Genomic DNA, 13,631 nt, shown 5'->3' on the forward strand with positions numbered 1-13,631 from the left:
TTTAAATTAATAAATAATTTATGCTACTTATTTAAATTCATTATTATTTTTATTGTTTAAAGTAAAAAATTTTTACACAAAACTTATTTCTGGTAAGTTCAATAAAATTAGCTAGCTTTAAGTGCTATGAACTCAATTTTATAAAATAACGTTTAAAAAATATAGGAGATCTATGTTTTAATTTCATTCAGTGGTGAGTGGATCTATATTTCAATTGAGCTCATTAGAATTTCCAGTAAATGACATCACAAGTAGTACAGTATTCAATTTGGAGTCATGAAAAATGATGCATGGCAAAACCTATGCCCTTTTTATAGTAGCAGGCAGGCCCAAAGTTGTCGGTAAGTTAACAATTTTGCATAAAAGCAGAAACAAAGTTTACTTTAAATTTAGAAGCCTGTTATTTAAAAAAAAACGCTAATTTCAGTGTACAATGTACATTTAAGTTTATTATAACAGTATTATTTTTCATTCTCAAACCAATAAAGAAAGAATTTTCAAAATCGTTCCACTAACAAAATAGGGAACTTTTCTTTTGAATTGTCAGTACAGTCAGTGAACGTAGAGCCGTAAGGTGGTGTCATCTGTGGTATTTGTTTAAACGTCAGCCCCGTTATGCAGTTTATGAATAAACCTGATAGAAATAATTTGACATATCAAACAGCCTGTAGTCGTGGTTTTAGATTTCTTATTGCAGTTGTGGGTTGTAGCGACCGTGGTCCGTCACTGTAGTTGTCTTTTAGTTGGCGGTGAGTGCGTGTTTCGTCCTATTCTCGTTCAAAGTAGAAAGGCTCAAGTGAATTCTAATCCTGTCTTATTTAGCAAGTACATTCGTCTTTGACAAGTTGCACCTTTTATTAAAATAGTTGTAAGTGGTGTATAGCCGGTTTGGTGGTTGATGAGGTTGTTGACTGGATAATAGTGTTTTATTCGTATATGTGTGCGAAGTGATATTTAAATAAATAAAAAACTGGGGTCGTGTATTGAACGTACTAAGGATATGGCAGAAAGTAAAGGATCATTGCTGGCTAAATCTGTCCAGAAGCATGCCGGAAGGGCCAAGGAAAAGGTTAGTGTCTAATAAATATATGCACTGAGTAGGTTCTGCTAAAATGATACGAAATTTAATTTAGAATTAAAAATAGTTGAAACGAAACGTGTTCTATTATATTATGTTGTTCCAATGATCAAAATTTAAGAAGCTGGCAACTCAAAATTTAGCCTCGCTTAATTTTAAAATAGACTTGCAGAAACATGACCCAGAAAAAAATCATGAGACTATTTCCGGCTGGTATAGAGTGCTAATTTTCTATGTTGCGGGGTTTGGTTCATCGACTACCTTGAAAATTATTTGTGTTATTAATTCTACACACGTAAATTAGTCGACAAACTAGCAAAAACCCAATAAACTAGCTTTGTATATTACCTTCTCTACAGACTCTACCACCTACCTGTTAACATAACTGTGGCTTTACGTGTGACCATTTTAAGCCATGTGAGCGAGTATGACATGCTTACATTAAAGTTAGATTTCACACTTATAGAAAGCATTATACAGGTAAGGCAAAACGTTTACCGAAAGTTGAAATTACACATTTTCTTGTCGGTACTAGGTATTTCTTTTTATCTTAGTGAACCTGTGGAACACACATATTTTTTCAATCACGTCTATCTGGAAACTGTCCTAAACTAATCGAACTATCAATATCTTTCGAATAGGTACAATGTGACAACCTTCAAAAGACTTATACATTTTTTATTATTTATATGGAATGTACGACTTACCTCGAAAATAAACCCTATTTTAAAAGATGATTTTAACATAAGTCTTATCTCGAAAATAGAAGCTCTGTGAAGTTCTCACCCCCATATTAGAATTTTCACCGAAATTGACATGGTTCGTTTGACTAAGTTGAATCCAAGTTAGCCCAACATTTTTTTTTCGTTAGCGTAACCTTAGGTCAGAATTTATAACAAAAAATTTTAGTGTACACATTCACCAAACTATAAAAGTTGAGAACAACTGAAAATAACAATTTGTAAAATTCGATGTTTTTACACCGCCATTTGCTTGTCCAATGTTAGTCCAAGTTATCTCACGTTTTTTTTTCGTTAGCCCAACACTGGTTCAAAAGTTTAACACTTTAACAGTTAAAAAAATAACTAAATCAAAATGTGAAAATCTTTGTTTTAAAACTTATGTGGGCATTATCGGGATTGTATTATAAGTAGCAAATAAAGTGGTAATAGAACTTTTTAACTTTTGTTTCAATAGCGTATAAAATAGTGTGCCCATATAATTAAAAATCAAATTATTATTAAATTTTGGTTTTATGTAAGCGTAATGAAATTCGTACACTAGTAATTTTGACAATTCTAATACAGCGAAACCAAGGTTATATTTTTTTATTTTCAGTGTTTCTCAACTTGAAAAAATTTTTATGTCATAAATTTTGTCCTAGTCATAAGAATATTGTTTTAAAATCGAAGTTAATTTTCTCTCATAGTTCCAACAGTTAATGATGTAATGATTGCACAAATAATGTATTTTTTTGTATGTTGGTTTTCACTACTTTGACCATTATAGTCATCATCATCATTATCATCATCACAACCGTCGCAATAGGGTCGTCAGTCTTAAGACTGATTTGATACGTACCTCTACTCTTTGCTACCCTGAGCTAACTTCGCATTTTCCTAAAACTAGAGCATCCCACATCCTTAGATATTTGTGAACAGTAATCTAATCTAGGTCTACTGCTACCCCCTAAACTCCTGTTTGTGCGTCCAATATGTCTCTCGGTATCCATCATTCGCCTGTGACACCACATTTCAAACGCTTCTAACCTTTTCTTTTCTGCCGTGCTCCAGACATATACTTTTAACAATATTTTTCGAATTTCTGAATTAACCGTTCGCGAACATAGAAGTGACTTATTTTTGTTAAAGGCGACTCTACCATGCGTTTTCCTCTATTTTACGAGGGTGGATTGATAAGTTTCCGGCCTAACCAAGAGATGACGCCACTAGGCCTACCTTGAGGTGACATTCTATAGTACCATCCTTGGATAGCTTGTAGCTATAGTTTCAGCCCGATCTCCTNTAACCTTAGGTCAGAATTTATAACAAAAAATTTTAGTGTACACATTCACCAAACTATAAAAGTTGAGAACAACTGAAAATAACAATTTGTAAAATTCGATGTTTTTACACCGCCATTTGCTTGTCCAATGTTAGTCCAAGTTATCTCACGTTTTTTTTTCGTTAGCCCAACACTGGTTCAAAAGTTTAACACTTTAACAGTTAAAAAAATAACTAAATCAAAATGTGAAAATCTTTGTTTTAAAACTTATGTGGGCATTATCGGGATTGTATTATAAGTAGCAAATAAAGTGGTAATAGAACTTTTTAACTTTTGTTTCAATAGCGTATAAAATAGTGTGCCCATATAATTAAAAATCAAATTATTATTAAATTTTGGTTTTATGTAAGCGTAATGAAATTCGTACACTAGTAATTTTGACAATTCTAATACAGCGAAACCAAGGTTATATTTTTTTATTTTCAGTGTTTCTCAACTTGAAAAAATTTTTATGTCATAAATTTTGTCCTAGTCATAAGAATATTGTTTTAAAATCGAAGTTAATTTTCTCTCATAGTTCCAACAGTTAATGATGTAATGATTGCACAAATAATGTATTTTTGTGTATGTTGGTTTTCACTACTTTGACCATTATAGTCATCATCATCATTATCATCATCACAACCGTCACAATAGGGTCGTCAGTCTTAAGACTGATTTGATACGTACCTCTACTCTTTGCTACCCTGAGCTAACTTCGCATTTTCCTAAAACTAGAGCATCCCACATCCTTAGATATTTGTGAACAGTAATCTAATCTAGGTCTACTGCTACCCCCTAAACTCCTGTTTGTGCGTCCAATATGTCTCTCGGTATCCATCATTCGCCTGTGACACCACATTTCAAACGCTTCTAACCTTTTCTTTTCTGCCGTGCTCCAGACATATACTTTTAACAATATTTTTCGAATTTCTGAATTAACCGTTCGCGAACATAGAAGTGACTTATTTTTGTTAAAGGCGACTCTACCATGCGTTTTCCTCTATTTTATATCTCTGATGCTCCTTCCATCCTGCATAATCTGACTTCTTAGATATCGAAAATCAGAGACCCTTATAAAATAAATGTATTTTCTAAAACTATTATGAATCTTGCGGGTTGCCAAAATGTTCAAGGGAGGCCGCATGCGGCCGCGGGTTGGCTACCCCTATACTAGAATATCTATCTCTATGTTCTTTTCGTATCCGGTAACTCACCATTAGTCCTTTAGAATATGTAAGAATACATATGTATGTCACTTATTCAGTTAATAAAACTTAATCGAATAAAGTATGTTTTGTGAGGTAACATTCTATAAGGTTACTTACATATCTGCATAATCTAATCAATCTTGGATTGTGGGTGTCTAATCAATAATAACTCAAGGGGTCTTAAAAACTATTGCCAGGAAAGAATGCGCTCATTGGTAAGGTGTTTTCTTATAAAGAAAGAAAGTTATATAAAGCATTATTTAAATATCTTTATCAATAGGGTAGGTTAGGTTGGGTTATCGGGTTTTGTTCAAGTGACCACCCTCTTTCGATCCCCCACCTCCACCCGTTTGAAAAATACCGTAGAATTAATTTTGATTATTACCTAACCTAACCTCAACAACCAGCTATAATTTTCACGATCAGTTAAAGCAACAAACTTAATTTTTATCAACTTGTAGTAGCACAGTTACGTTCTGGATACCTTGTATATTTTGGGAAAACATGAAATAATAATTTGAATCATTGAGTAACTAACATATTAAATCAGTATTTTCGTCAGTTTCCATTTTTATTATGAACGTAGTCTAATTTAGACTAATATATACCTTTCATAATTAATAATTTTTTTCGTTATGTGAAAACATAAACTTAATCTGTAATAATTCATTATCATTGCTGTTGTTGCCCTTTAGAACTATGTCTTATTGATAGCGTTTAATTTTGTAATACGCTTTATAAACGGAAAACAAGAGTGAAAACGGAACTGACCCTTCTAAGGGTGGTTNGCCATTATCTAGACATTTACCAAAAATATAACATTTTTGTTGAAATTAATTTTGTTATTTGTGAAGATTAGAACATGATTCTTTTTTTTTTTGAAATTGACTGGACCAAGTTGTTGGACATAGTGTCGTCACTATTTTTTATATTATTAAATGTTGTTAAACAAATAAGTTGATTGTTATAAATTATTATTATTACATTGCAATTTTGTTGCTGTACTGTGCTGCTTTTATGTTTAAACAAAAGTGTAACTACAATACGTACGCTGTTCGTTTCTTTTAATTGTTGATATGTTAAGAATTAGGTACATATGTACGTAGTCGATAGTTACCTACAATACGTGGTTTGAATGCATTTTTTTGCGCACTGTTACCTAATTAGCATTATTCATTAAGTTTGCGGCTACCGCGCCTTTATACCTACATAGGTATTTGTAGAATTCAATGTAGATTTTTTGCATATCCAGCCGATTGTAAATTTTTTTAACTTAAGACATTAAATGATATTGTAATGTTGCAATTTGCAACTGTTAACTTGTTGTTTATTGTTATTTTAACTGAACAGGTATAGGAACCTTACCACCGTCCTAATATGCAGTAAAACGAATTAATTTCATCATAGGTATTTTATGTGAGGTACCCAGTATTTAGTGCTCAAAAGTAGTAGCGATATCGGTAATTACTGTAAATAGGTTTTATGTTTGACCTTCGTTTCATACCTGAACAGATATAAGTACTAATTGATGAGAGAGAGACACACATACCTACAACACATTCGTCACGCTATTGAAACAAATGATCATGTGGTATCAAATTGTAAGTCTATGGAACTATGGACTTACAATAATTAATTTGTGTCGATATTTCTTCTCAAAGTCCGACATTCTGGGATTAACTGGTTATTAAAACGTCTAATTAGGGAAGGGATGCAATTGGACCTTAAGCCAACTTTCGGTATCCAGAATGTTGTCGTGTAATTGAAATTGTAATCAAAAATCACCAATCTTTTGACATGCTTAAATGTTAGTTAGAGATAGTCTTAAATTAAATGGAAAGAGCATTGCATGGAAATGAATAAAAGTAAAACAAAAATACTGGTTTGTAAGGGAGGAAAAAGTAAGGAAAGAGCGAATATAAAGATAGGAGACGAAAAACTAGAAGAAGTGACTGATTTTAGGTACCTAGGAAGTCAGATAAGTCAGGAAAGAAGGAGTAGTAGGGATATAAAGCAGAGGATAGCGCAGGGTCGAGTCGCCTTCAATAAAAAGAAGTAATTTCTATGCTTCCGCACGGTTAATTTAGAAATTCAAAAAAAATTGTTAAAGGTGTATGTTAGTAGCGCGGCGCTGTACGGGTGCGAAACATGGACGGTGGGCGCAGCGGAAAAGAAAAGGTTAGAAGAGTTCGAAATCTGGTGTTACAGGCGAACGATGAGGATACCGTGGATAGAGAAGGTTAAAAATGAAGAGGTTTCAGAAGGAATAGGAGAACAGAGGACACTATGGAAGTCAATAAGAAATAGGCGAGATAAGTTGGTAGGACACCTTCTCAGGCATGAAGGTCTAATAAGAGACATATTAGAGGCAGAAACAGGAGTTAGTTAGATTACTGTTCGCAAATAGTTAAGGATGTGGGATGTTCTAGTTTTAGAGAAATGCGAAGATTAGCTCAGGATAGGAAAGAGTGGAGGTGCGTGTCCAACCAGTCTTAGGACTGATGACGTTATGATGATAAAACGTCTGTATTCGATCGTAGTGTCATATAGATAGGTTTTAGTATACGTATATGTATATGTAGTATGTATTAACGTCATTAATAACGGTAATATCACATCCGTCCAAATTTGGACGAGTTGTACTAGCTGGAGTATAATTTTTTTATTCAAATGATTTTATAATTGAAAAGAAACGTAAAATTTTTTTGGTGGTATACTAGTTTAGTGTGATTCTTTAGAGTAATTCTTGAACGTCTGTGGGGAGAAGGTTTATATTTTATCATACCTGGGGGTGTTTAGGCGTATAATGACCAAGGAATTCAATTTCTTCTACATTTTCATATTTAATGATGAGTATTTTGATTGATTAAAAAAAAAATGAAAAACTTTAGCCTTATTATAGTGATAAAAATAATGAAAGCAATAAGGGTAATAGGATGTATAATTCTTATTAATTAAAACTAAAACCGACTCCCAATGTTTTGCCTCGAAGTACGAGGTTTTGTCAAAGTTGGTTTTTGTCAAAGAAAAGAATTTATCCGTATTTTAAAGAATTCTTTGTTTGCTATAAAAAAAACGCCAAATATTTTTATTATTAATTCATTATAAATCCGCATTAAATCTAATGGGGTTTATGTGTTGAAATTTCACTGTAAATTTAAATTTGTTGCACCCATGAAGATTCGTAACAGTTTGCATGGTTGAAAGTAGTTCAGGAAATTGCTAAAAAACAGAAATTTAAAATAGTTTTACGAGATACTGCGTCATCTTAAAAATGGGACACGCAGACAGTGTAACACATTCTTCAAAAGACTAACGAATAACATCCAATCTGTATAAGTCTCTACATTAATAACGAATCAATAAAAGTAGGTAGTTAAGATCAATTAAATGTTTTAATTGTGATATTATTGCTGTTTAATTCAAATTGATTTTCCTTATCTGGAATTTTGAGTGTAAAATTGTTTTAACTGCTCGTGTAGTAAAGAATTAGCAATGGTTTTAAATTATTTTTTATGGATTTATGGAATCATTTGAGATTCGATTTTAAGATGTCCTTTTTAGGTTACCTTCAAAGAATCTCGGAGACCTTCGCTGATTGTATTTTCGTGTTCAGCGACCATCAAAATTCCCGAGTAACTACATTGGACTTATTGTTCTATTCATTTTTGAAGATCATTTCATCTCTTACGTTCACAAAGTTTGTAAATGGTCTCACGAATCAAATTCAGAAAACCGGATCTCAATCCGACTTACTGTACTAGAATTCGAAGGTTTGGACCAGTTTTCTGCTTCATTTCCTCAACTAAGTATATTAGCTGAATACCCAGAGAATTCATTTGTTTTGCTACTCAGCATAGTACGATTGGTAATAGACGATTTTGCATTATCGTGCAACTCAAACATGATTATAGACAAAAATGAATACATACGTGACATTTCACTATTATAAAGTCGTCACACTGGTTCGACACGCACTTCCACTGTTTCTTATCCTGAGCTAATCTTCGCATTTCCCCAAAACTAGAAAAATCCATATCCTTAACTATTTGCGAACAGTAATCTAATCTAGGTCTATCTCTATTCCTTTTAACTCTTGTTACTGCTTTTAATATGTCTCTGCCTAGACCATCATGCCTGAGAAAGTGCCCTCCTAATCTATCTCGCTTATTTCATATTGACTTCCATAGAGTCCTCTGTTCTCCTATTCTTTCTAATACCTTTTCATTTTTAACCTTCTCTATCCACGGTATCCACGGGTTTTACATTATACATTATGTTGAATTTGACAGGTTCATTATTCATAAGGTCGTCAGTCTTAATTAAGACTGGTTGGACACGCACCTCCTTCCTATCCTGAGCTACTCCTCTTAACTACTCTTTCTGCCTCTAATATGTCTCTGACTAGATCTTCATGCCTCAGAAGGTGTCCTTCCAATCTATCTCGCCTATTTTTTATTGAATTCCATAGAGTCCTCTGTTCTACTAATCTTTCTAATACCTCTTCATTTCTAACACTCTCCATCCACGGTATGCTCATCATTCGCCTGTAACACCACATTTCGAACGCTTCTAACCTTTTCTTTTCCGCCGCACCCACTGTCTATGTTTCGCACCCGTACAGCGCCGCGCTCCAAACATACACCTTTAACAATCTTTTTCGAATTTCTAAATTATCCGTTCGCGAGCATAGAAGTGACGTCTTATTATTGAAGGCGATTCGAGCTATCCCTTGCTTTATATTCCTACTACTCCTTCCGTTCTAACTTATCTGACTTCGTAGATACCTAAAATCAGCTACTTCTAATTTTTCGTCTCCTATCTTTATATTCGTTCTTTCCCTACTTTTTCTTTCTTTGCATACCAGTATTTTTGTTTTACTTCTACTTATTTTCATATAAAACTGTTTTGTCAATACCGCTTCCATTTTATTTAAAGCTATCCCTAACTCCTCCTTGCTAGATGCTAATGCAGCTATGTATATCATCTGCAAATCTAAGCATACTACTGTTCGTTTCAAGAAGTTGGAGATATGCCCTTTCCCTTTATTAGGATGCGCCGTAGCATAATTCCAAATTCAATTATATTTGTCTGCGTAGCTCATTTCTTCACTGATCATCGAGCGAGAGCTAGACAAAAGTATACAGTACCATTTGCAAAATTATTTAAACTGCCTCATTAAAATTTAAGAATATGCTTTATTTAAAAGTGAATTTAGTGAATTAACTTAACGCTCTACACACCTATAAAACTTTTGCTTTGTTGTCTATTGTTAATTTATTACATTTTCGTCTAGTACTGCACAGTTCTAGCCGATCTCCTAAGACCGCCCATCGAGAGCTCTGCTCGTTCAAGCTTGTTCCAACTATTTCTGTCTTGCTCACGCCTAGTGTGTATTCTTTCTATCTTCGCGCAGATTTTTTCAAGGTCACAATTCTTACGAGTTGAAATGGACTGTAATCTATTGCCCCTGTATATCTATCCCTGCAGTTGTACTGTCTTTAGTGATGTTAATCGCATCTTTGACGTATAGATTAAAAAGTAGGGGTGACAGTGTGCATCCTTGTCTGACTCCCTTCCTAATACTTCTCAGCGTTGCAGCCCCAGCTCTATAACTGCCTGTTGCTCTTTATACAAACTAAGTATCACTCTTCTGTCTCTGTAACTCATCCCTACTTTTTTAAATATATTCAACATTTTCTCCCATTTAACATTGACGTGACCTTTACTGAATTATAAATAAAACTCAATACATACGTACATGACCTTTACGTAATATGCGATAAGTCTCCAATAATGGGCATATTGTTGTTTCTATCACTTCTAGTTCTGTGCTCTTTGACATTTTACGCACCCACACCTGTTCTTTTCGCGAAGCAAACGTATGATCAGTTAGTGAATTAAAATTTCTTCGCGGTCGACAACATGGATGATTTCGCAATCCACGATAGATCTTTGTAAGATAGCATGGTTTATTTAAAACTGACATCACGATCGGACTTTAAGGCTTTTGTTATTGTACATTAGTGGCGAGTTGAGAACTCAACAGTGAACATAGCAGTCCAGTAAAATTAGATATTTATGTCGTAAAATATTAGTTACGTTTTTTCAAATTAGTTTATTTTGGTGTTGTAAAAAAATTGTTAAAAATGAAGCACGAAAACACTGTCGCATATAAAATTATTCACGGTTCATGTTTGATAGAGCTGGAGCTGTAACGCAGAGAAGTAAATATTAGGAAGCGAATCACAGTCACAGGGATGCACACTGTCATCACTAAAAACACTACAACTGTAGGGATAGATATGCGGCGGCAAAAGATTAGTATGCTTAGATTTGCAGATGATATAGCAGTATTAGCATCTAGCAAGGAGGAGTTAGATATAGCTTTGAATTAAATGGAAGTGGTATAAACAAAATAGTATTGTATGAAAATAAATAAAAGTAGAACAAAAATACTGGTATGCAAGGGAAGAAAAAGTAGGGAAAGAGCGAATATAAAGATAGGAGACGAAAAATTTGAAAAAGTAGCTGATTTTAGATATCAGGATAAGTCAGGACGAAAGGAGTACTAGGTATATAAAGCAGAGAATAGCGCAGGATTGAGTCGCCTTCAATAAAAAGAAGTCACTTCTGTGCTCGCTCGCGTGCTTCTGTTGGTGTATTTTCGGAACTCGTAGCTGTACGGGTGCGAAACATGGACGGACCGAGCAGCATGGCCTAGAGGTTTAGACCATTGCTTAGCATTCGGGAGGACGCCGGTTCGATTCCGGGTCCGTTTGCCTTGGTTCAAGTTTTTCTGTGGTTTCCTTGGATCACTTAGGCAATTGCTGAGGCAGTAATATTCCACAGATAATCTTTCATTCTCTTCTGTCTTCATTTCGTCCGTCTCAACTTTCTCACCCGAACCACCACCCACCCATTCCCATGATTCCTGAAAGCAGGCTGAAGAGGGCCTTCCAGCGTAGTCCGGAGGGACTGGCATTACTGGCTGGTGGGAATGAAACACCCAAAAAGTTAAAAAAAAAGAGTTTTAAACATGGACGGTGGGCGCGGCGGAAAAGAAAAGGTTATAAACGTTCGAAATGTGGTGTTATAGGCGAATGATGAGGATAACGTGGATAGAGAAGGTTAGAAATGAAGAGGTATTAGAAAGAATAGGGGAACAGTGGATTCTATGGAAGTCAATAAGAAATAGGCGAGATAGATTAGTAGGACACCTTCTCAGGCATGAAGATCTAGTCAGAGACATATTAGAGGCAAAAAGAGTAGTTAAGAGTAGAGGTAGACCTCGATTAGATTACTGTTCGCAAATAGTTAAAAGATTGTTGAATGTCCTAGTTTTAGGGAAAGGCGAACATTAGCTCAGGATAGGAAGGAGGTGTGTGTCCAACCAGTCTCAATTAAGACTGACGACCTTATGAATGATGAACCTGTCAAATTCAACATAATGTATAATGTAAAACCCGTACGCGAATCCCAAAGTTTGTTTGGAGTGCCGTTCTCTACGAGATTATTTTATGAACCAGAATTATCATTTTAAGAATAAGTATAATACGATAATTGTTGGTTCATTTGTTAGTGGAAAAAGTAAAAAATCATTCCGTTTTTATTCCCTAATGTAAATCTTTAATATTCTAATGATTTCACTGGCCTGACCATAAATAGACTTCTTTGTGTGTAGGTTGAAATTGAACCAGTGCATTAATGTGTATAACACAGATGCATAAAATATCACCCACATCTTGTAGTTATTGGCGTTATGGGCTTGAGCAGGTTTATAAGCCGCAATTTATTATATGTAGAAGCCTTTTTTTGAGTTTTGCTTGTGTGCTTTGTATTGGTGTGAGAAATTAATTTAACATTTAAGCATAGAATTGGGAAAAATAGAATAGGTTCGTTTAACAAAATGTGCCTACTTATTAATAGGTTGTTAAGAGAAACTATTTTTTTCAGAAATCATGTGTTTCGTGTGAGTTAATGTGACTTTAATTACTATTGTTATTATTATTAGTGCATGTATAATTGTTGTTATCGTCGGCTACGATTTTGTTGAGCTTTATATGAACATGAGTGAAACTTTAAGTTACAAATTAAATGTACATGTTTCTTTACCGTACAAAACATTAATAACCGTTTTAAAATGTGAGCTTTTACTAATTTACTTACCTTAGAAAATTATACATGCGTTCAAAGTTTATACAGGGTGTTTCTGAAATGAGTAGAAGTTTTGGAGTTTTTACTATATGCAGTAGGGAATCGCATGATGATTAAAACAAACTGATTAAGGGAGAAAAAGAATTTGAGAAAACCAGAAGAAGTTGTATTCCGAAGCCGGCCCTGGGCATGAACAACTAGAATCTACATCGACGGAGAATGTTATGTACGCTATTACACACGCTAATTGCGATAAAAGTTAATTAAACAACCACTTTGATCATCGCTGATGGTATGGAGTACTATTGAAAGTTCACCTCGACATTTATTATGAACACCAAAGAAAGAAAAAAAATAATATTACATCAACATTAATAGATAAAATAATATACCTACTCTGGATGGTTAATTACAATTTTAAAAAATTTCTAAACACCATTGAGGTACGTTACCTTTTTATATAGTTGGTTCGTCAATACCCCTATTCTCCCACTCGAAAAAAATTATTATAGCACACACACATGTCAGGCAAAAATGTCCGGTATTTGAAGTATGTACTTCATTTGCAGCGATCATACACGGTCGTGCAAATCATTGGCTGTTTGCACTGACACTGTTTCATACGCATTGCAAAGAAGTCAAGCGGATTTAGATTAGGAATATGCTCCGACCAAGATACAGGATCCGTCAAAAATCTTAACTAGAATTCTATAGAGGAGGATGGAAAAAAGGGCGGAAGAACTATTAGGGGAATATCAATTTGGGTTTAGAAGAAATAGAGGAACGCGGGAGGCCATTCTAGCTTTACGAGTAACAATAGAGAAAACTATAGAAAAGGGAAAGAGTTCGTACATAGGATTTGTAGATTTAGAAAAAGCTTTTGACAAATGTTAAATGGGACAACACGTTAAATATACTTAAAAATGTAGGGATGAGTTACAGAGATGGAAGAGTGATACTTAGTTTGTATAAAAAAATCGGTTGTCTGTAAAGTCGGTTTACTGACGATAGTTGAACGTGACGACGTCATAAGAAAATACTGATGGAATGGTTTCATTTTTCAAAAGAGAATTTTAATTTTATTTGTTTGATAGATATTTTGTATGGATATAGAGAAGGAGGTAAATGGAAATGTATTATTG

The 13,631-nt window shown here is 34.2% G+C and overlaps 2 protein-coding genes across 3 annotated transcripts in view; both read left to right on the top strand.

Annotated features, from left to right (window-relative positions):
- Positions 1-732, top strand: part of LOC112904317 (J domain-containing protein CG6693-like) — a 10,223-nt gene extending 9,491 nt beyond the window's left edge. Inside the window, exon 3 of the mRNA XM_025974065.1 lies at positions 698-732. Within this exon, the coding sequence (XP_025829850.1) occupies positions 698-732 (35 nt within the window). The remainder of the gene's footprint in view (positions 1-697) is intronic.
- LOC108736322 (myc box-dependent-interacting protein 1) overlaps positions 630-13,631 on the top strand; it is a 72,869-nt gene continuing 59,867 nt past the window's right edge. Inside the window, exon 1 of one of the 2 annotated variants that reach the window (XM_025974094.1) lies at positions 630-1,069. In XM_025974094.1, coding sequence (XP_025829879.1) covers positions 1,001-1,069 — 69 coding nt within the window. In that variant the 5' untranslated portion in view covers positions 630-1,000. The remainder of the gene's footprint in view (positions 1,070-13,631) is intronic. The other variant, XM_025974092.1, reaches the window with a different exon arrangement.

Source organism: Agrilus planipennis, unplaced genomic scaffold, assembly GCF_000699045.2.
Source record: "Agrilus planipennis isolate EAB-ADULT unplaced genomic scaffold, Apla_2.0 scaffold64, whole genome shotgun sequence".
Lineage (NCBI taxonomy): Eukaryota > Metazoa > Arthropoda > Insecta > Coleoptera > Buprestidae > Agrilus > Agrilus planipennis.